This window comes from Cannabis sativa, chromosome 2 (genome assembly GCF_029168945.1).
Source record: "Cannabis sativa cultivar Pink pepper isolate KNU-18-1 chromosome 2, ASM2916894v1, whole genome shotgun sequence".
NCBI classification, from domain to species: Eukaryota; Viridiplantae; Streptophyta; class Magnoliopsida; order Rosales; family Cannabaceae; genus Cannabis; species Cannabis sativa.
Window position 1 is genome coordinate 4,794,572 of NC_083602.1, and position 25,173 is coordinate 4,819,744.

The 25,173-nt window shown below is 30.3% G+C and overlaps 3 protein-coding genes across 4 annotated transcripts; 1 reads left to right on the forward strand and 2 right to left on the reverse strand.

Moving 5' to 3' along the window:
- Positions 1–10,457: 10,457 nt before the first annotated feature.
- LOC133034077 (uncharacterized) lies at positions 10,458–11,036 on the reverse strand. The gene has a single exon (XM_061109094.1). It carries the CDS (start codon positions 11,034–11,036, stop codon positions 10,458–10,460), a length of 579 nt encoding a protein of 192 aa, XP_060965077.1.
- Positions 11,037–14,780: 3,744 nt separating this feature from the next.
- On the reverse strand, positions 14,781–15,359 carry LOC133034078 (uncharacterized). The gene has a single exon (XM_061109095.1). The coding sequence runs from the start codon at positions 15,357–15,359 to the stop codon at positions 14,781–14,783; it is 579 nt and encodes a 192-aa protein (XP_060965078.1).
- Positions 15,360–17,367: 2,008 nt separating this feature from the next.
- Positions 17,368–19,509, forward strand: LOC115702800 (zinc finger CCCH domain-containing protein 12-like). Of its 2 annotated transcripts, none has more exons than XM_061109950.1 (2): positions 17,368–18,414; positions 19,315–19,509. In XM_061109950.1, the coding sequence occupies exons 1-2, from the start codon at positions 17,577–17,579 to the stop codon at positions 19,467–19,469; spliced, it is 993 nt and encodes a 330-aa protein (XP_060965933.1). In that variant the 5' UTR covers positions 17,368–17,576; the 3' UTR covers positions 19,470–19,509. The 2 variants fall into 2 exon arrangements, with proteins under 2 accessions (XP_060965933.1, XP_060965934.1); XM_061109951.1 differs by having other exon boundaries at positions 19,333–19,508.
- The last annotated feature ends 5,664 nt before the right edge of the window (positions 19,510–25,173 follow it).

Genomic DNA, 25,173 nt, shown 5'->3' on the forward strand with positions numbered 1-25,173 from the left:
AAAATAGTTTAGTAAAAATTCAATTGAGGTTGAATAAAAATAAAACACCTTCACATTAGGTAGTTCAAAAAATTCAATGGCCTTTTTCCATTGGTCTAAAGTGCATCCAGCATATGGAGTCAGGTACTTCTGCCCAACTTAGGTAGTTTGGATCCGTGTACTGTCGTACGAGCAATCCTAACTCCCTTGAAAAGTCTGAACAATACGGACCCATCTCCTTGTATGTCTTTCCTTTGATGTCCCATTCAACAGGCAGTGGACGTTTGAGGTTTTCTCGCTTTTCTCGTGTGCTTAATCCCTTATGGTGTCCACGTTTCTTTGGAGGAAATTTCTTTGTCATGTTTAAATATTCATAAGTTAGTATATTCCCATAAATATTAATAACATAACTTAAATGTTTTAAATTATATAACCTCGCACACAGTCAGCTCCAATATTTGTCGGACCAAGAGGAGGATCACTTCCTCCATCACCCCCGTGAGAACGAGCAATATCCGTCATATCTGAGAAATATAAATATTAGAAACATTATAATAATTTTAATATCATAATATAATAAAGTACTAATTAACAATATATATGTAATAGATTACCACTTATTCATCACTATAATAATCATCATCATTATAAATTTCTTCTAAATTATCAATTTTAGCGTTGCTCTCATTGTCATCTTCATCTTCCTCATCTACTTCTTCTTTGTCTTCCTCCACTACTTCTTCCATCTCTTCACCATCTACTTCATCTATGTCTTCCTCCTCCACTTCATCTGTGTCATCCTCATCGAGTGGATTATTATCAATATCCACAAACTCTGTTGGAGCCCCTATACGTTGAAAGTTGATCTCTGGTAATGGACCAAGATCAACAAACAATTGGAAATCAGATGAAGTTGTATCATGCATAACATCCACTTCAATATCCTCCAAATGTTCATTGCGGAATATCCCACACATTTCGATGATGAACTTCTTGGATGACTTTCCAGTCAAATTTGTTTTTGAGATCCTCAATGTAGAAAACTTGGTTAGCCTAATTTGCTAAAATGAATTTATCATCTTTGAACCCTTCAAAACTAGTGTTGATACTAATGATGTTTTGTTCAGACTTTAATCAACCTGAGGGTCGACTAGTGTCAAACCATTTACACTTAAATAATACAACAGAAAATTCACTAAGATATGACATCATAATAACTTCTTCCAATTGGCCATAATAAGTTTTATTTTCAACTCCCACTACAGAAACACCACTGTTTTGAGTTTTCTTGTTCTCGTCCCTCTTAAGACACAAAAATCTAACTCCATTTACAACACACCCAGGGTACGAGGCAACAAGATTGGAGGACCCTGATGCTAAAGAGAATAACTCATCAGATGCCTCTGGAGATCCTAATCTTCGAAGATCATAAAGCTTGTTATAAAACCAAGAAGAAAATTCATTCCGTTGTACTTGTTCTAAGTGTTCAACCCCTCTAGAAAGAAGAATATTCCGATTGGTCGAACCCCATCGGACCATGTGGTCCGACCATCGGACTATGTGCATTTTTTTTTTGTTCGGTCCGAGAGAGAGACAAAGTAGATAGAGGGGGGTATTTTTGGAGTTTTGAAAAAAGTGTTATATTTTTTTTGTAGTGTAAAATGTATTGGTTTAAAAAAAAAAAATTGAACATTTTTAAGTATAGAAAATCAAATTTCCCTTGTACAATGCCTAATTAAAATATACCATTTGTAGCCTCCAACTTCGAAAGAAGAACTATTGTAGTTTCCCCTTGACTTTGATAGCGAGCTGAAGGAGTCAACTTTCATATCAAATAGTGAGCCGGAGAAACATATCTTATGCACCTTGAAAATTCTACAAAACAATAAGAGAATTGCTAAAAGGTATTACTGGTGACTAGCATTTTTCTCGGTGCTATACCGTTATTAATGAAATTAAATATCGAGTCTCACATAACTTAATAAAATAATTTTTAGGTAATATCGCTATACGAACTATTGGTGCCCAATAGGAATGCTAAAACAACAAATATGTAGTTATTATATCATTCTTTAATATGCTAGTTATTACTTTACAATAAAAATACATAATCAGAAATAAAATAAAACCCAATTTTAATTGTGTCAACCAATGTTAGATAATATAAAAAGACAACTTCATATATTTAAGATATATATATATTTTAGGGTTAAACTCTCAAGTTGAACATAACAAAACAATCATATACAAGTTTAAAATCGTTTTCTTAGATTAATGAAAAACCCTAATTAAAAAAGTATGACACATACAAAGAAAGAAAGAAAACTATAATAATTGGTACCAAGAAAAGAGATTGAGTTGAATAAAAAAGAAAAAGGAAGAACCTTGAGGTTGGTTGGGCCAATGCTTCATCACTTCCACTGCCGTTGGAGACACAGAATCACCCACCATTATGAACAAAATGATATGGAATTCAAAGGGGATGATATGACGGCAAGGTTACTTATATTCAAATATTTAAAATTTTAAATTTAAAAAAAAAAAAAACGAAAAAAAAAAAAAGAAAAGTTGCCCTAATATTTAGTTTTGGGTGATTCTACAATGCACCCTCTTAAAAGGGATGCACTGATACACCCTTAACTTGTTTCGGCATTCAGAAAAATTTTTTAGTCTAATTTTTTTTCATGTTCATGTACATTATAGCTATTTAAGATATCCTACAAAATTTTGAAAAATTCGGAATAATTTACAATATAGAAAACAATGTTCAAACATACACGCGTATAAAATAAAACAGTCACGCGTGCAACATACTGTTTGAACATAATTTTCGGCGTGTTAAACTTTTCCAAATTTCTTAAAATTTTGCAGGATGTCTTAAATAACTATAACATACATGACCATGAGAAAAAATTTGACTAAAAAATTATTTCAGATGCTAAAACAGATAGGGGTGCATCAATATATCTATTTTAAGGGGGTGCATTGTAGAATTTTCCTTTAGTTTTTTAGTTTCAGAAAATATACAAGAAATTATTTTATATATTATTTTTTATTTTTTTTATTCAAATTTTTTATTTGTACACCGTAATTAAAGGCTCCCCTGTAGTAATTATTATTATTTTTTTAAACCAAAGTCCTTCATTCAATAAATCAAAGTGTCCTTGTAAAGCGAGATTAGCACAAAAGAAATTAATTATAATCCACATGACTCTAGTTTTGTTAGTCAAAGTATAATTGGTTAAAACGTGAGCAACCTTATTTACTTCACAATATACAAAAGAAATCTCAATTCCATTCCCAAATAATAATAAATGTCTAATGTGATCAAGTACACCATCAATGTATCAACAACTCTCCCATTTCTATTTATTTTTCCAATTTACGATATTTATTTTTGCTTTTTATTACTTTTGTATTTTGAATTTTTAACTTTTAAGTGAAATATAACTTTTAATTTCAACTGTACAGTATCCCATTTCAATTTTGTTTGAGCCTTTATTCTTCTTCATTATGTTTACGTTCCCTTTCATCATTTCAAGATTTTCATATCACTCAACACAGGTGCAATACATAAATACTTAAGAAAATACAATAAATTTGAGACTAATAAAGTTATAACAACAACAATAAGTCAATAATCTTTTTAAAGTTTCAACAACATAATTAAAACAAAATAATAAACTTGAAACTAATTAAATTTCAACAACAATATTATAAAATTACAACTAACATGCAAGCAAATACAAACTTCCAACTCCAACTTTTAGCAAGCTATATTTAAAGTCTGCAATTTCAAATGATGAAGTAGTTGATAATGAAGTATCTACAAAATAAAATAAAATATCATTAGACACTAGACGAATAATTTTAAGAAAATAATATATGAGAATTCACAATCTTTAATTTATTATTTACTTGAATCATAAAATTTATACGTTTCTATGTCCTCTAATATTAAACTCATATCTAATGGCATAAGAGAAGATCTCAACTAATTTTGGCAACATATTAAAACTTGTAGAGTCAATTATTAGTGTAATTAATGAATAGTCGGAATCGTGCACTACTAATATAGGGTATACTAGTCTGCCCCTTATTTTTGTAACTTCTTAAAATATCTCATATTATGCTGAAGTGTTATTATTATTTTTTCATGAAAATTTGACAATTCAGAAACCCTAATTTGAGTACTGTATTCTATCATTGTGTATCTATCTCCCAAAGAATGAATGAATACATCATTTGAATTTGATATTTTACCTCCCATTTCTTTATTTTCCTTATTTTCTCTGCCCATTTGACTGAAACCAATAATTTCAATTCACCAAGTGGAGACTGACAATTAATGGGTCCTAGCCGTAGTAGCAACGTGTAACTAAGGTGGCGTTTGGTTGGAGGTGTTAAGGAATAGCAAATTACCTACAAGGCACCTGCACATTTCATATCCTCGCACCCGAATCCTTGTTTTCCATCAGCATCAGCACGTGTGCAAATTCCTTCTCCTCAAGGATTGCTGACCTGTACAATTCTGTTAGGATTTATGATTGTGTAATCATTACAGGATCAAGGTTGTTAGAATATTCTCTCTGTATTTGTGTCCAGCTGTATTGAGCCGTTTGGCTCCTTTCTCTGTATTCATCTTTTCCTATATAAATGAAATACTGAGCAGCCATCTCCTTAAGCTGCATTTACTAAATACAATCCCTGCATATATTTAAACTTGGTATCAGAGCTATCAGGCCCGTGCCATGTCTACCCCTACCAATCCAGATGGAGGAAACAACGCAGCTCCGACTGCTGCTTCTGAAGAAAGCTCTGCAGTCCAGGGACCTACATTCAACAGAAATGGTGGTTCGTCTTCTCAAAACACACACACACATCTTCCTCCACTCACAACCCTCAATCAGCCCTTTTCCCTAAAACTCGATCGAAATAACTACACCCTGTGGAAGACTATGGTTTCCACGATCGTTCGGGGTCACAGACTCCATGGCCATTTAAATGGCACTCAGCCATGTCCTCTGGAATTTCTACCAACTGAAACCGTCACTGTCAATGGCGTCTCCAGAGAAATCATACAAGTTAACCCTGAATTCGAACACTGGATCATTAATGATCAATTGCTCATGGGCTGGCTTTACAGCTCCATGACAGAAAGCATAGCCACCGAAGTAATGGGTTCAGCCTCTGCTGCAGATTTGTGGCGTGACCTGGAAAGCTTATATGGAGCATACTCAAAATCGAAGATGGACGACACCAGAACTCTGATTCAGACGGTTCGATAGGGATCGACACCCATGACGGAATACTTAAGACAGAAAAAGAATTGGGCCGACATACTCGCGCTTGCTGGAGACCCCTATCCCGAAGCACACCTTGTGGCTAATGTGCTATCGGGCCTTGACGCTGAGTACCTTTCCATTGTTGTTCTAATCGAAGCTCGACCCAAAACAACTTGGCAAGAGCTGCAGGATATTCTCCTCAGCTTTGACAGTAAAATCGAAAGACTACAGACCTTGAACTCAAACAACAAAGCCTCTGGTGCTGTTCCACAAGCAAACATGGCTGCGAAAACCAACTCAGGGCACTCTTCTGGACGTGGTCGTGGTGTTTTCTCTCATCAGAATCAAAACTACAGTGGAGGAGGAGGTAGATACTCTGGCAGAGGTGGTAATCCTAGAAGATCTCGAGGCAGAGGACGTACAAATGGTCCAAGACCCACTTGCCAAGTTTGTGGCAAGTATGGACATACTGCTGCTGTGTGTTACAATCGCTTTGATGAAAGCTTTATGGGTTCTGACCCCAACAATTCTCAACCTCCAAACAAACAACCTCAAAACAGTCACAATGCCTTCATTGCTACCCCTGAGATATTGGAGAGTGACGCGTGGTTTGCCGACAGTGGAGCCAGCAATCACATTACTTCGGATGCTTCAACCATGAGTCAGAAACAAGACTACAATGGTAAAGAAAAGGTCACAGTGGGTAATGGTAATAAACTTAGAATTTCACATGTTGGAAATGGCTTTCTAAACACTAAAATAGGAAATAAACTGGTGCTGAAAGATATGCTGTTGGTTCCTGATATAGCCAAAAATTTGATTAGTATTTCTAAACTAACAAATGACAACAACATACTAATCGAATTTTATGCTGGTTTTTGTTTGGTGAAGGACAAGGTGTCAAAGAAGGTGCTGCTTCAAGGGGTGCTTAAAGATGGGTTATATCAGCTGGTTTCACCACAGTCTCAGTCGTATTTTCCTTGTTTTCTTTCCACAAAGTCTGATTTACATCAGACAAGTCCCTGTTATGCTTTAAATACTGCTATAAACCAGTGTGTTAATCGGTCTAATGTTAGTAGAAATCGTGTCTCTAAAGTTGATGTTTGGCATAGGCGTTTAGGCCATCCATCAACTCGTGTGTTGAGTCAAGTTTTAGAGTCAAGTCATGTAAGAATTTCTAAGAATGAAATGAAAGGCTTCTGTGATGCTTGCCAGTACGGCAAAGCACACTCCCTTCCTTATAATCTGTCTAATTCTAGAGCTAACTCTGTTCTTGATCTTATACATACTGACTTATGGGGACCAGCCCCCATCTCTTCCAATGTAAATCACAGATTCTACATACACTTTGTAGACGACTATAGCAGATTTACATGGTTCTATCCTCTCAAGTTCAAATCTGATGCCTTAAATGCCTTCCTTGGATTCAAAGCCTTAGTTGAAAATAAATTTGACAAGAAAATCAAAAGTATCAGATGTGACTCAGGAGGAGAATACAAAGCTTTCTCTGACTTTGTCAAAACTCATGGCATTGAGTTTCAACACCCTTGTCCTCACACCTCAGCCCAAAATGGTCGTGCTGAGAGAAAGCATCGACACATTGTTGAAATGGGCTTGACCTTACTTGCTCAAGCTAAAATGCCCTTAAAATATTGGTGTGATGCTTTCACCACTGCTGTCTTTCTCATAAATAGGCTGCCAACACCAACCTTACAACACTTGTCACCACATGAAGTCCTTTTTAAAGTCAAACCCGATTATAAATTCCTCAAGGTGTTTGGTTCAGCATGTTTTCCATGTATTAGACCGTATCAGTCACACAAATTTCAATTCCACTCCTTGAAGTGTGTCAACCTTGGTTATAGCACCTCTCACAAAGGATACAAATGCCTCACTCCAACTGGAAAAATTTACATCTCTAGAGATGTAGTTTTCAATGAACTTGAATTTCCCTTTGAAAATGGTTTTCTAAACAATTTTCAATCACCACAACCAGTTGTGATTCACACATCATCCTGGTCTCTCCTTCCCACTTTTGCCACAGATAATGAACCCTCCATTCCAGTAGCTGATACTGCCACACAAGCACTCAGTGAAGCACACCCTCATGCACCTCTGTCACGATCACAGCAGTCTCATTCCTCTGTTTCCAGCAGTGCTTCAGGTTTAGGAAGGGAAGCTCATTACTCTACTGATGATGACAATACTGGTATGAACATCGATCAGTTTTATGTCACAGATCCTGAACCAGAAAGCATTGATTCTCCACCAGCAGAATCTGTCCAGCAGCAGGAAAAACCAGCTGCACCAGCTACTCACCACATGGTGACTCGAGGCAAGGCTGGAATATTTAAGCCTCGAATCTTCCTAAGTCAAAGCTCACATTCTCTCGACAATACTGAACCTAATAGTGTTGCTGCTGCTCTTCAACATCCAGGATGGTCGAAAGCTATGGATTGTGAAGTCGTAGCACTTAAAAGGAACAACACATGGGTGCTGGTGCCTTATTGCAGCTGGATGAATTTGGTGGGAAACAAGTGGGTTTATCGGATTAAAAGAAATGCTGACAATACCTTTCAAAGGTACAAAGCAAGGCTTGTGGCAAAGGGTTTTCATCAAAGGCCAGGTGTGGATTATGGAGAAACATTTAGTCCAGTAATAAAGGCTGCTACTGTTCGAATCATACTCACTTTGGCTGTATCAAGAGGATGGGATATAAGGCAACTAGATGTCAATAATGCCTTCTTGAATGGTGATCTTGAAGAAGATGTGTACATGGTACAACCTTAAGGTTTCGAAGAAAAAGGAAAAGAGAATTATGTGTGCAAATTGAACAAATCTCTGTACGGTTTGAAACAAGCACCTCGAGCATGGTTTGACAAGCTCAAAAGTGCATTGCTGAAGTGGGGATTCAAAAACTCAAAGTCAGACACTTCACTGTTCTTCTTCGAGTCAACAAGCTTCATTCTCTTTGTCCTAATATACGTCGACGATATCATTATTACAGGAAGTGACACTACAAAAATGACAAGCTTTATTTCAGAACTGAACAAGCAGTTTGCCTTGAAGGATCTGGGGCCTCTACACTATTTCCTTGGTATTGAGGTGTACAGAGATGAATCGGGACTTTATCTAACTCAAACAAAATATATTGAAGACATCCTAGAAAGAACCAACATGAGGAACTTGAAGACGTGTCCTACTCCAATGACAGCAGGGAAGCCTATGTCAATAAAAGATGGTGAGCCAATGGTAAATCCCACAATTTACAGAAGTACAGTTGGAGCCTTGCAATACTTGTGTCACACTAGGCCTGACATTGCCTATGCTGTGAACAAGCTCAGCCAGTTCTTACAGCAGCCAACCAATACTCACTGGAGTGGAGTTAAACGAGTGTTGAGGTATCTACAAGGCTCCAAACATCTTGGTTTGCACATCACCTGCAGCAACAAACTAACCATAAATGGCTTCTCAGACGCTGATTGGGCTTGCTGCCCAGATGATCGAAGATCAATAGCTGGTCATTGCGTCTACTTGGGTGAAACTCTGGTCTCGTGGTCATCAAAGAAACAACAAGTGGTATCAAGATCAAGTACCGAATCGGAGTATAGAGCGCTTGCACATGTTGCTGCAGAAATTTCCTGGATCGAGTCACTTCTCAAAGAAATTAACTTTCCTCTGATTGCTCCCTCGGTAACATGGTGTGACAACTTGAGTGCAAGTGCTTTGGCCTCTAATCCTGTGTTTCATGCAAGGACGAAGCACATTGAAATAGACATGCACTATGTAAGAGATAAAGTCCTTCAGAGACAATTGGAAGTAAGATACATCCCCTCACACGATCAAGTAGCAGACTGTTTAACAAAGGGTCTCTCTCATTCTCGGTTTGCTTTCCTTATTGACAAACTTGGTGTGAGGAACTCACCCTTTCGTTTGAGGGGAGCTGTTAAGGAATAGCAAATTACCTACAGTGCACCTCTGCTCTATATCCTGCACCAGCAACTTGTTTTCCATCAGCATCAGCACGTGTGCAAATTCCTTCTCCTCAAGGATTGCTGACCTGTACAATTCTGTTAGGATTTATGATTGTGTAATCATTACAGGATCAAGGTTGTTAGAATATTCTCTCTGTATTTGTGTCCAGCTGTATTGAGCCGTTTGGCTCCTTTCTCTGTATTCATCTTTTCCTATATAAATGAAATACTGAGCAGCCATCTCCTTAAGCTGCATTTACTAAATACAATCCCTGCATATATTTAAACTGGAGGTATAATGAAATAGAATAGAGAGGAAAGGAAACAATTCTATTCCATTCCTTTGTTTGGTTGCATATTAAAGTATTGGAATGTCATTCCAATAGAATGGTCTCTCCATTATTTTGGTAGAATGACAATTCCATTTTGAAATAGAAACAAAGACCATTCCAATACATGATGAGAAAAATTTAATAATTTTTTTATCAATTTTTTTATGCATTTTAAAGTTATTCCATTTCGTTCCTATTCTCATTCTCATTCTTATATTTTCATTCCTCAACCAAACGCTACCTAAGAAGAAGAGTATACCCCAACACTGGTTGGAGATAATGAAATAGAATGGAATGGAAAGGAAACAATCTCCATTCCATTCTTTTGTTTGGTTGCATATTAAAATGTTAGAATACCATTCCAATAGAATGGTTTTTCTAACATTTTGGTGGAATGACAATTCCACTTTAAAATAGAAAGAAAGACCATTCTAATGCATGATGAGAAAAAATTTAATAATTTTTTCATCAATTTTTTTTATACATATATTAGATTTTATTCCATTCCTCTTCCCATTCTTATTCCTTTCTTTTCATTTCTCCCAACCAAACGCCACCTAATAGTTTATTAGGAAATTAAGGTAATTAGTTTGTGTTATTTTAATAAAAATTGCATTTCGTTTTAATTTTTAATATTTAACATTAATAAAACATAGTTTAATTTTTAATTATATCCGACTATATTTTTGTCATATCAAATTCTTATATGTGAAGAAATAAAAGTTAATATACGTAATGAGAAAACAGAAAGTAGAATTTCTTCATATTAATTTGATATTGTCTCATGAAATTGATATTTAACTATATTTTTCATCGATTAATAATTAAAATACATTATATATAAGCTTATAAATATAAGAAAACATTTGTTAAGTACCACATGATTATTAAACTATCTCAACTCTACAATTGGGACAAAATTTACTAACTTGCAGCCACTCAACAACACATTGTTTATGATACGCGTGAGTGCATGGTAACTTAGTAGCTTCTGAACCAACCGAAACATCCTCCAAACAAATCGAACAAAAAATTGGATTATCTTTAACCTGAACTTTTTCTAATTTTTCAATTGACTCTTCACTCGACGCCACAAAACAAATAGGAAAATCATCCATATTATAGTCATCATCGTCGTCATCATCATCATCCCAATCAAGTTGAGGTAGTTCATTAACAAAGACATTAACGTAAACATCAACACCGACTTCTTCATTCAAATTATTATTGTTCATCATTTTTCTACCGCAATCAATAATTTCATCAATAATAAAAGAGAAAGAAGGAAGATAGACCGCAGCAAACATGTCTTGAATGGTAATTAGGGCTTCAGTATTATTGATATTCATCAATGTTTCGTATGAAATTTGTACAGTATTTTCTATAGTAGTAATTGGATATTCTGTTTCATCATCGAATAAAGGTTTATCGTCTTCTATAGTAGATGGCGAAGCAACATTGAACATGACATTTAAATTAATGATAAAAAAACGACCAGTATGTGATTCTTGTTCTATTGTGTTTCGTACTTAATTACTTTTAATTATCTGATCACCAATTAATTATTTAATGATTTCAATGCAAAGTCTGAGAAGTGAGTATAATTGATTATGATATAGTAAAATAGACATAGATTTCGATATAGGACGAGAGTACCTATATGATTTATTTATGTAACATTAATTTAGAATTTTTATGCTTAAAGCCTCCTATGTGTTTAAATTTATCACGAGAGTAAAAAATTTGCATATAGGTTGAGATTTATATGTCTTAGCCCAAATGTAAGTTTCTTTAGTAAATCCGCTATCACGTGAAAATTAAAATTTGAGAATTAAATTATATTAAACCATATAAAGTAAATGCAATTCAAATTAGCTCTAATCATTGTTAATTTCACCTTAATTGTTTGTTTTATTTTTTTTTTTTTTAAAAAAAAAAAAAGAAATTACACATCTTTTCTTATTTTTATTGTCACCAAATAGAATTAAAAATTTAATTATTTAGTAATCAACTATAATTTTTGTGGGATTGACCATACTTTTATGAGTCTTACTCATAAAAGATACTATACTTGCCTCTTAAAAAATTCATATCATGACCTATATGATTGTTTTGTGGGATTTATAATTTCACACACCATGTGATGTTTTATACAATCTCATTGTTCATTACTTTGTGTCTTATTATATAATTTCACATATGTGCCTAATTAACTATGTTTTGCAGCATTGCAAAAAAAAAAAAAAAAAAAAAACTATGTTTTGCAGTACCACTAATCTTCTCTTCTTTCCAAGCTGAAGCTTATCCACTCCTTATGGCCCTTCAGGGAGGAATACAAGATCTTTGAGATTAATTGTTTGCTTTTAGTTAATAACATATATTATTGGGATAATTTTTTAAAAAAAAAGTACAAAAATAACAAAAAATATATTAAAATACGGTATGTACATAATTTTCAATATTTTTACGGTTTTTAAATTTTCTTTACGTAAAATATGGTCTTTTAGTCTAGTATGTGGTAATTAATGAATAGTCGGATTCGTGCACTAATAATATAGGGTATACTAGTCTGCCCCTTATTTTTGTAACTTCTTAAAATATCTCATATTATGCTGAAGTGTTATTATTATTTTTTCATGAAAATTTGACAATTCAGAAACCCTAATTTGAGTACTGTATTCTATCATTGTGTATCTATCTCCCAAAGAATGAATGAATACATCATTTGAATTTGATATTTTACCTTTATTTTCCTTATTTTCTCTGCCCATTCGACTGAAACCAATAATTTCAATTCACCAAGTGGAGACTGACACTTAATGGGTCCTAGCCGTAGTAGCAACGTGTAAGAACTAAGGTGGCGTTTGGTTGGAGGTATAATGAAATGGAATAGAAAGGAAAGGAAACAATTCCATTCCATTCATTTGTTTGGTTGCATATTAAAGTGTTGGAATGTCATTCCAATAGAATGGTCTCTCCACTATTTTGGTGGAATGACAATTCCATTTTGAAATAGAAAGAAAGACCATTCTAATACATGATGAGAAAAATTTAATAATTTTTTTATCAATTTTAAAGTTTATTCCATTTCATTACTATTCTCATTCTCATTTTTATATTTTCATTCCTCTCAACCAAACGCTACCTAAGAAGAAGAGTATACCCCAACACTGGTTGGAGATAATGAAATAGAATGGAAAGGAAACAATCTCCATTCCATTCTTTTGTTTGGTTGCATATTAAAATGTTAGAATACCATTCCAATAGAATGGTTTTTCTAACATGTTGGTGGAATGACCATTCTAATACATGATGAGAAAAAATTTAATAATTTTTTCATCAATATTTTTTATACATATATTAGATTTTATTCCATTCCTGTTCCCATTCTTATTCCTATGTTTTCATTTCTCCCAACCAAACGCCACCTAATAGTTTATTAGGAAATTAAGGTAATTAGTTTGTGTTATTTTAATAAAAATTACATTTCGTTTTAATTTTTAATATTTAACATTAATAAAACATAGTTTAATTTTTAATTAAAACAAAATAATAAACTTGAAACTAATTAAATTTCAACAACAATATTATAAAATTACAACTAACATGCAAGCAAATACAAACTTCCAACTCCAACTTTTAGCAAGCTATATTTAAAGTCTGCAATTTCAAATGATGAAGTATGATAATGAAGTATCTACAAAATAAAATAAAATATCATTAGACACTAGACGAATAATTTTAAGAAAATAATATGTGAGAATTCACAATCTTTAATTTATTATTTACTTGAATCATAAAATTTATACGTTTTTATGTCCTCTAATATTAAACTCATATCTAATGGCATAAGAGAAGATCTCAACTAATTTTGGCAACATATTAAAACTTGTAGAGTCAATTATTAGTGTAATTAATGAATAGTCGGAATCGTGCACTAATAATATAGGGTATACTAGTCTGCCCCTTATTTTTGTAACTTCTTAAAATATCTCATATTATGCTGAAGTGTTATTATTATTTTTTCATGAAAATTTGACAATTCAGAAACCCTAATTTGAGTACTGTATTCTATCATTGTGTATCTATCTCCCAAAGAATGAATGAATACATCATTTGAATTTGATATTTTACCTCCCATTTCTTTATTTTCCTTATTTTCTCTGCCCATTTGACTGAAACCAATAATTTCAATTCACCAAGTGGAGACTGACAATTAATGGGTCCTAGCCGTAGTGGCAACGTGTAACTAAGGTGGCGTTTGGTTGGAGGTATAATGAAATAGAATAGCGAGGAAAGGAAACAATTCTATTCCATTCCTTTGTTTGGTTGCATATTAAAGTATTGGAATGTCATTCCAATAAAATGGTCTCTCCATTATTTTGGTGGAATGACAATTCCATTTTGAAATAGAAACAAAGACCATTCCAATACATGATGAGAAAAATTTAATAATTTTTTTATCAATTTTCTTATGCATTTTAAAGTTATTCCATTTCGTTCTTATTCTCATTCTCATTCTTATATTTTCATTCCTCAACCAAACGCTACCTAAGAAGAAGAGTATACCCCAACACTGGTTGGAGATAATGAAATAGAATGGAATGGAAAGGAAACAATCTCCATTCCATTCTTTTGTTTGGTTGCATATTAAAATGTTAGAATACCATTCCAATAGAATGGTTTTTCTAACATTTTGGTGGAATGACAATTCCACTTTAAAATAGAAAGAAAGACCATTCTAATGCATGATGAGAAAAAAATTAATAATTTTTTCATCAATATTTTTTATACATATATTAGATTTTATTCCATTCCTGTTCCCATTCTTATTCCTATGTTTTCATTTCTCCCAACCAAACGCCACCTAATAGTTTATTAGGAAATTAAGGTAATTAGTTTGTGTTATTTTAATAAAAATTACATTTCGTTTTAATTTTTAATATTTAACATTAATAAAACATAGTTTAATTTTTAATTATATCCGACTATATTTTTGTCATATCAAATTCTTATATGTGAAGAAATAAAAGTTAATATATATACGTAATGAACACTATAAGAAAACAGAAACTAGAATTTCTTCATATTAATTTGATATTGTCTCATGAAATTGATATTTAACTATATTTTCCATCGATTAATAATTAAAATACATTATATATAAGCTTATAAATATAAGAAAACATTTGTTAAGTACCACATGATTATTAAACTATCTCAACTCTACAATTGGGACAAAATTTACTAACTTGCAGCCACTCAACAACACATTGTTTATGATACGCGTGAGTGCATGGTAACTTAGTAGCTTCCGAACCAACCGAAACATCCTCCAAACAAATCGAACAAAAAATTGGATTATCTTTAACCTGAACTTTTTCTAATTTTTCAATTGACTCTTCACTCGACGCCACAAAACAAATAGGAAAATCATCCATATTATAGTCATCATCGTCGTCGTCATCATCATCCCAATCAAGTTGAGGTAGTTCATTAACAAAGACATGAACGTAAACATCAACACCGACTTCTTCATTCAAATTATTATTGTTCATCATTTTTCTACCGCAATCAATAATTTCATCAATAATAAAAGAGAAAGAAGGAAGATAGACCGCAGCAAACATGTCTTGAATGGTAATTAGGGCTTCAGTATTATTGATATTCATCAATGTTTCGTATGAAATTTGTACAGTATTTTCTGTAGTAGTAATTGGATATTCTGTTTCATCATCGAATAAAGGTTCATCGTCTTCTATAGTAGATGGTGAAGCAAGATTGAACATGGCATTTAAGTTAATAATAAAAAAACGACCAGTATGTGGTTCTTGTTCTATTGTGTTTAGTTGAGTATAACTATAGGGTGATATAAAGTAATCGGGATCACCAATGACTTGTGGGGAGCTCATAATTAATTAATTAATCACGAAATGATTAATTTTGAAAAGAAAAAGTAGTGAGATTAATTTGGGTGATGAAAGTAAAAGGGGACAATTTTAGGGCAAATGTATTCAGCTATATAGTTTATGAACTTAAAAAGAAGATTGAAAATGCATTTGATGTCTCACGGGGTATTTATATATACTAGGTGATTGTTACGTGCCAAGCCACGTAGTGTTAGTTTTATTTAATATTTTAGTTTTTTATTTTAATTAATAATTAAAATAGTATAATTATTTGAACGATTTGTTTTATAAAAATAAAATATGTGTCAGTATATTTAGTAAGTAAAACATAGTTGTGTTATAATAATGTATGTTATTAATAGTAAAATGTACATTAATCTTCTAATTGAAAAAAGTTCTATTATCTCATTTCATATCTAATAATAGCTACACAACTATATATTTATAGACTTTCACATTCTTTGCAAATTACTAATAAGCACCAATAATATTTTCATATTCTAATATTTTTCAACCTTCTCCTCTTGGTGGTAAAATTAAAAATAAAACTAAAAATAAGCACAAACATATAAGGTAAATACTAATTACAGCCCATTTCATCTTTTTTTTTTTTAATTATTTTTTTAAGCCCAAGCCCAAAAATCTCTAAGCCAACACAATCAATCTTCTTTTATATTATCTTTTCTAGATATTTTATCTATATTTTTCTTTTTTAAAAAATAAATAAAAAAATTATTAATATTGTCCCAAGATAGGTTTGTTAGAGAGATATGTGGATAAGATGATTTTTTTAATTTAAAAAGAGATTATTAATATTTAAAAGATTGTTTATTTAAAATATTGTTTAATTTTTGGGTTTAATTATTGGGTTTATATTTTAACGGTAGATCAAACCTAATCGTTAAATTTAACAGAATATTCTTTTATTTTTAAGTATATTCTGTTAAACCAAGTTAAACCAAGAAATGCCATTAGATAGGCACTTTTAATATATAAAGATATAGGTATAAAATTAATTAAATTGGTTTATTTGCACTCTATTAGGATTAGGATTTAGGATTCGAACCTTCTAGTTAATAAGTAATTACATATCTTTCGTATGTGTAGATATTTTTACATATCTTTTTCATAGAAAATATCTATTTATATATATAGGTATAAAATTAATTAAATTAAATTAAATTGGTTTATTTGCACCCTATTAGGATTAGGATTTAGATTCGATCCTTCTAGCTAATAAGTAATTAAATATCTTTCGTACGTGTATATTTCTGTTTTAAAAAAATTATTTTACATATATAGCCAAATAAATTCAAACTTTTAATTATCAGCCTATAAAACAGATATTTGTTGATATATATGTATTTTTACGTAGGAATATTAAAACTAAAACCTAATACTGCATTCAATAAAAAACTACTTTTAATAGTACGATTCCAAATTATTTTTCCCTTAGTGGATATGGAATGAAATAATAGAATTTTGGTTCATTGAGAGCATCGACACGAAATTGATAGATAATAGTTCTTTTTCGAGACAAGACAAATCTCTAAAATGCATTCTTCGAGTGTTAAACTTCAAATAAATCAAAATTCTATTATCTCATCCCATATCCACTAATGACTAGCTATCCAATTACATATTTATAAGCTTTACATATCAATTACAAATCTATATATCTTTATATATTAAAAGTGCCTATCTAACGGCATTTCTTGGTTTAACAGAATATTCCTTAAAAATAAAAGAATATTCTGTTAAATTTAACGAGGTTAAGGTTTCATCTCCCGTTAATAAATAAACCCAATAATTAAACCCAAAAAATTAAACAATTTTTTTTAAATTAAAAAAATATCTTAACCACATATCTCTCTAACAAACCGTATATCCCAAATTTTGATATTTTTTGATGAATTAGAGAAATACCCATTTGATCAATTTTTGATCTTTTTCCAATTCTCGTCGGTGCTGGTGAAGATTTGGTGGTTTTAGCTTCTGGGTATTCGTTTTTTTTGTGATTTGTTTCTATGTCTAGGGTTTTGGTTATAGACATTGTTGATTTCTGTGTTGTGAGTGGAATTTAAACTCTGTTTTGTAATGGAGTACGGACGGGAAAGCGTGGTTCAGGTGATTGGTACTGAGAATTGGTCAGGAGACCAAGCTATTTGGGCTACTGAAGACGATTATAGAGCTTGGAACAACAACAGTGATACATCTGGAGATACATTTTCGAACTCGAATTATGAGCAGAGACAATCCCAGTCTCGATCAGGTAGCGAACCACCCAACAAGAAATCGAAGAATTCGCAAGATGTAACTTCATCAAACAGGTCTAAAGCTATTGGAAAAATGTTTTTCAAGACCAAACTTTGCTGTAAATTCAGAGCTGGGACTTGTCCTTATATCTCAAACTGTAACTTTGCTCATAGTATTGAAGAGCTTAGAAGGCCACCACCTAATTGGCAAGAGATTGTAGCTGCTCATGAGGAAGAAAAGGGTGTATCTTCAGAACCAAGGGAAGAGTTTCAGATTCCTTCAGTTGGGTCTTCAACTTTTGTTGTTGAGACACCAAGGTCTTATAAAGGAAGACATTGTAAGAAGTTTTATACTGAAGAAGGGTGTCCTTATGGTGATAGTTGCACATTTCTTCATGATGAGCAGTCCAAGAATAGGGAGAGTGTGGCTATAAGTTTGGGGCCTGGAGGGTATGGTGGTGCGCCGAGTGGAACGAACAACGCTACGAACAATAGCAATAACAACAACACCACCATCACCACCACCACCACCACCAACAACAACAACAGCAACAACAACAACAACAATAGCAACAGCAACAACAAGCCCTCCAACTGGAAAACCAGGATTTGCAATAAGTGGGAGTTGACTGGTTATTGCCCATTTGGAAGCAAATGTCATTTTGCTCATGGTTCCGCAGGTATAATGAAATTCTTACCTTTTATTTTTGTTCTCAAGATTTGTTGTTTTAGAGTTGGTCTATGAAGTTAATTTTTTGGTTCTTTTCCCATGCTGTTTTTACAAGTAAAGTTTATAAAATTCATCACTAAAATTCTGCAGTTCCCTCAGCTCTTGTAATAAAATTGTACAAAACTTTCTCTATTGTTAAAATTAGGAGATAGTATTTTTATTAAGGCAAAGAAAAAAAAAACATATGAAGCTCTTGTTTTCCAAACTTTTTTTATGATATGGAATAACATCTTATATCTAAGCATCTAATAAGTGTTATCACATGAATGGTTAACCTTGCAAGTCCAGGATATTTTAAAAATCCTTTTTTAAGATATGGAAAGGTTAAGCTATTGAGTTTTAATCTCATTGTACTGTTTCTTTTCTTGGTATGGTGAAGTGTATATATATATATATGTCTTACCATTTGTGAAAACCTTTATCTTGCTTGGATATCTTATTCTGGGGTTGTACTGTGGGGGCATAGGTTTCTTATAGGTACCCTGGTGGTCCATGCTTTGGTGAATTGTAGTATTACCTTTTTTCTTCACTGTATATGTTTTTTCAAGTGTAGGAAGAAACTCAATTTTGATATAATCTTCCCTCTTCTATGTTTTTATTTGTCATACACATGTCATAGTCAAATGATTTGTAGTTACTGAAGTTGTTAGTTAGACTAATCTAAAAATTAATTAGTCTTAAAAGGCCTACCTAAAAGAGAAGTCTGGGAAAGGGCCTACACCTATGAAACTTGTAAAAATTAATATCCAAATGTACTCAGAGGACCCTTTTCCCCAAAGTAGATGTTCTTCTTTCACTTGTTTTCTATATTTGATTATACTTGATAAATATATGGCTGCTCATGAGGAAGAAAAGGGTGTATCTTCAGAACCAAGGGAAGAGTTTCAGATTCCGGGTCTTCAACTTTTGTTGTTGAGCAAAAGGATTGAGCAAATTTGTTTCCAAAAGTTTGAATTATTACCACTAATCACCAACAATTTGAAATTAGAGGTATGTTCTATTTGAATTAATTTATTTATTCATTGGGCTTATATATTTGTGTATTTTTTTTTGTTTATTCGTGTATTTATGCGATTTTTTTTTGATGAATTACTCTTTTTAAAAATAAATATGTTTATATAATAAATTTAATTTTAAACTCTATATAAAATAATATTTTTTTTTCTAGAAACATAAAACTACAAACATAAAGCTACAGACTAATTTCATTAACGATCATCAATATAAATATTCAAGTATGAATAAATCAGAACAATTCAAAATCAGAACAAATAAATATTCAAGTATTTCAATAAATTCATAAACAAATAAATCAGAACAATTCAAAATCTCAAATCAAGAAAATTAAAAGTTTAGATTTATAATCTTTACAAATACGAAAAACTTAAATAGATCTATCTACTATTGTTGTTGCCGTTGCTTAGTTACTGAATTCTTAAACAAAAACCACTAGAACTTTTATAAAACTAATATTTACGTGACTCGTCACGTAACTCTCATCTAGTAATATAAAAGAAAGCACAAAATAAGTTTATGTGGCATCTTAGATTTTTTTTATTCTATTTTTAAAATTTTGTGAATTTTTTCTATTTTATTTAGAAAACAACTACAAAAACACATGGAACTAAATGTCCCACATTGTTTATAAATGATGTAAGCATCATCCATGTAGGTTATAAATATTATTCTTTTTGTGTCATATTACTTCATCCAAAAGTATTTTTGTTTATGGGTGGTTGATTAATTTCTTACCCTATGAGTTTTTATTATCTTATTTTTAATGTCTTATAGTTTTTTATCTTTCATTTAATATACATTTCATAATTTATATTTTTAAAAGTAATTATCTAATAAATGATTACTATAGAGAGAGTCTACATTTTACAATCTTATTCATGAGTTTTTATAAATATATATATATTTAATTTTTTCTTTATTATGTATTATCAATCATTATATATATTGAAATGATTATTTAGTTTTTATGATTTTGATTTGAAAGTAAAATTAATAGGATAATTTTGTTAAGAGTTTCCTTAAGTTTATTGTACTAATAAAAGATGCGAGTGAGGAGTTTTGGAGGAGATCGATCTCTTTTTTAAAAATATATTGTGTGTTGTATTTTTGAATAAAGGACTAATGAAGCAAGAAGAAGAATATAGTGATAATATTTTATTTTTTATTTTCTTTATTGTTATATTTGTATCAATTAATTGAAAGAGAAAAATTTATATTATTCAATTTTTTCTAGCATATACTTTATTTATTTATACGAGTTTAAAATTTTTTTTTTTTAATTATTTTAATTTAGTTTTATCATGTATAATAAATTTTGGAAATCTTTTTAGCTCCATCTATCAGTAGCTTTTTTAATTAATTTTTGAATAGTTTTCTTATTAACTTTTCAATTTTATGTACTTTGTGAAATTATTATTTCAACATATATTTTATATGTTTTAGTCACTATAATAATTATAGATATGTATAATTATAATTATTAGAAAATTAAATTAACATCCATTTGTTAAAAGAAAAATATATGTAGAATTAGCTATTGGAATAAATAGTTCTGTCATTTCAAAAAAAAAACATAATAACTAATTCTTTTTCTAATATATCTATTATATTATTATGAAATGAAATATATATTATCCATTTTCATAAATAATTACTCAAAAAATTATTCAGCTTATGATGTTGTGGTGACATAATATTTTATTTTCACAAATTTACAGCTATTAATAATTAATTATCGAAATATGAAATAATTTCAAATAATAATAATAAAAAAAAACTATCAAAATATGAAGAACTTAATAATAATAATTTACAAATATAAGAAACTAAATATCTCAATGAGTTGTACATAATCTTAATTATTATTGTAATTTGATTAAACTATTTATGATTGTGTTACACACAAACTAATCCAGTTTTATTATATAATTAGATATTTAATTACAATAGAAGTGAATTATATTTGTATTGGATCTGATCAGATAACAAATAATATTTTCAAATTTCAATTAAGAATGAATTCAAATAACTACATAAATTATAATTATATCAATATCAATATATATATATATATATATAAAGGAAAGCACCAAATAATTTAGGTGGCATCCTTTATATTTTTTATTCTATTTTTTTTATTTTTTAAGAGCTTAACACATTTTTTCAATAAAAATCAAATTAAAGCATATGAATGCATTAAATATGTAATAGTAAAAAATTATTTATTTATATGCACATTAATTTATAGCATTTTAAAACTATTGGCATTCCTTATAAAAAATAAATATATTTAATTTTTATTTATTAAACACAAAAAATATCATATATTCATAACAAAATAGTGATTATACCTTAAAAAAAAGGAAATCACCATATAGTTTAAGTGGCATCCTCAAAAAAATATTAATAATATTTCATAGCAATTTTATAAATTTATAATTACTCTTAAGAGCAATGAAATTGTATATCTATTTTTTTCGTTCTTTAAAATAAATAAACAAAACCTCTTCAATCTATTTACATATTATATATATATATATATATATATTCTATATAATTGTATTGTTGGGGTATGTGAGATGGCATTCTATCATTTTTAGTATATAGTGTCATTTTTCTATTTTATGGTTTTTCTAAGATTTATCTAAATTTATTTATGAGTGTCTATTCAATCTTATAACTCCTATTCCATTATTATTATGTGCATATTCATTCTCATAACTCCTATTCTATTATTATTATTAATTTATAATTTAGAAATTTTTTATATCCAATTCATTCTCATAACAATATATAAAGGAAAGTATCAAACAATTGAGGTGGCGGTCTATATATATATATTTTCTTGGCTATTCTTTGTTTTATTAATTTTTGTTATTTATTTAATTTGTTTAATTACTTTTTCTATTTGATAATCTATGTACATACATTAATATTTTCAGTTTTAATCTAAAAGTTTAATGTACATTTAATTATATAACTAAAGAGAAAGTCTAAACGTGATAATGTGTCTACATTCATTTTTTCAGTTTCAATTTTATTGTCTTTCAATACAAATTTACCAATTATCTATTTTATTATTAAAGAGTAATTTATAAACACTATTATTCACAACCTTCCACCTCCCTAATTAATGTAATGAGACATAAAACTGAAAAATAATTTAAAAGAGATGAGGAAGAGGATATTAATGAGATGTATATCAAAGATCAAAAATCTTGCTTATATAAGAAGATGCATGGACCTTTAATCCATAATTCAAATTACACATCCAATTTGAAAGCCTCCCCCCCCCCCCCCCCTTTTTTTTTAAAAAATTTTTATGGTTTTGTTAAATATAAATTGCTTTTTCATAATTTTGGTTTTTTATTTTTTATTTTTTTTTCTTTCTCTAATTTTCTTGGTGTAACCATTTGAAAAAGTGAAAGAACTTTAGTAACATGATGATTCTCCTCTTAACTGAGCCTTCTTGGTAAATTTAATAGTTTTTTTATTATTTTTTTTTCACTTAATGTGAGGTTAAATTCAGTGATAAAACTTTATAGCTTTATATAGCTTTTTATATTTTACATTAATTTGACACAATATTTTTGTATTACATATAGGTCGAGGTGCATGAAAATATATACAATATTTTTAAAATATATAATATAAATAATGATAATATTGAATAAATAAATATAAAATTTATTATCACTTTCATATACATATAAAAAATATATGAAAAGGCAATACAAAATGATATTTAAAAATTACTCAATACGCGATATTAATTTTGTATTATAATTAGAAAATATTTATATATGTCCAAAAAGAATATAAATAGGATTTATATATATAAAACAGTTGAAGCACTCAATAAAATTACATGTGTATATTATTATATAAGTTATTCAATAAATATTTTATATTATAAATAATGAGCTTGATTTTGTAAGTTTTTTTGCCTTTGATTGTAACAACTCCATGAATAGACGAAGAGAAAGGTAATTTATATATGTATGTAAAGTCTAATTTTTGATAAAAATAAGCCTATAAATTTACACTATATGTAATGTAAATAAGCTAATTAATTAATTAATTAATAACTATATTTTAAGGAAAAATACATCGAGAGGTATTTAAAAAATATATAATAATAATGAAAGGAACTAATAAAGCTATTTTTAATATAGGGTAATTTTATTATTTTACTATCAATATTACATGATTAAAATAAGGGGATTAGTGTGCATATATTCTTTTAATTTTTTCTCAAAAAATTAAAAGATATCATTTTATGACAGGATTGTCATGATTTGGAAGATTATCTACAACACTATCATGTCGTTGTGTCGATTCAAAGTACAAAGAGAAAAAAAATTAGTGACGATCTCACAATCCGCACAATCTAATGCAATATATATATATTTATATATTTATATATATAAATACGGATCAAAAATTAATATATAAATAAAATAAAAAATATATATAAATAAAATAAAATAATAAAAGTGCTATTCATGGTCATGTTTTAATTTCAATATTATTACTTTGTTTATAATACACACATCTAAATGTTATATTTTAGATTATATCACTCAATAAGTATAATATATATTTATATAATTTACAAAAGTTGGGCAACACCGCGCGAAGCGCGGCTTAGTTCCCTAGTCACTAATAAGCCGATGCATTATTAATTACACACCATTCATTTTGATTGAGCATGTAATCATCGATACAAAGGGAATCTAAAAAAACCAACTAAATAGATTGTCAACAAAATGCATTTGCTAATTGCTAAAATATAGTTCTAAAAACAAGTTGAGAACACTTATTCCATTATAACTACATTCTATTCATTAACATTTTTATAGAAGAAATTAAGAACACTGAAGACAGTCAGTCAAACTATTTAAAAAAGGCTTCCTTTTTGGCTTTATTATTTTTGGCTGTTTGAGAGAAACAGTTTGTGAAATGACAAAAAACTCAACTTCCACAATAAGAGTATCCTTCACAATATAACCATTTGAAGATTGGTGAAGATCTTCAAGTAACATAAAGTTCTGAAAACCCCGGCCTTTTTCTAAACCAATTCTCAGCTGAAAAAGTAACATAATTACACGAGAATTAATACAAATAATTAGATGAAAGGCCTCTCTTTAAAAGTTACTCTAATTAAACAAAAATGATGAATGATTGATCACCTGAAAGTTGCTTGTGTTTAGAATTGATTTGATCAATTACTCGAAAACAGAATTCACTACAAAAAACAGGGTCTATAACGAGGACAAATGTCCTCAGTAGAACTTCAGATGTCCTCGTTAAAAGGTTATAGCGAGGACAAGTCCTCGCTAAAATGTCCTCGTTAGAGCCTCGTCGTTAGAAACTGGTTTCCAACGAGGACACAATAGTGGTGTTTTCGTTAAAGGGTCTACTGAGGACATTGTCGTCGGTACAAGCTTCGACATGTTGTCGGTAAAAACTTTCAATATCGGTCTCAGTCCAATATATATTCCATACATCCGATACTAGCATACTTTGCCAATGACCTAGAAAGAACATAACACTTATCTAAGGTGTAAGTAAGCTTTATCGCTGACTATCACATCAGTGTAAATCCAATGCACTAATGAATCATGGGACAGTATATATTTTAAAGCATATAATCACAATTACTTTCCACTGTGTTGACATCACTGTAATT

What these genes read in the sequence shown, in the direction of transcription:
- LOC133034077 (XM_061109094.1), bottom strand. Translation starts at nt 11,036, where the DNA reads ATGTTCAATGTTGCTTCGCCATCTACTATAGAAGACGATAAACCTTTA.
- LOC133034078 (XM_061109095.1), bottom strand. Translation starts at nt 15,359, where the DNA reads ATGTTCAATCTTGCTTCACCATCTACTATAGAAGACGATGAACCTTTA.
- LOC115702800 (XM_061109950.1), top strand. Translation starts at nt 17,577, where the DNA reads ATGGAGTACGGACGGGAAAGCGTGGTTCAGGTGATTGGTACTGAGAAT. An exon ending in TTTTGCTCATGGTTCCGCAG is followed by an intron (nt 18,415 to 19,314) that starts GTATAATGAAAT and finishes CTCATGAGGAAG; the next exon opens with AAAAGGGTGTATCTTCAGAA.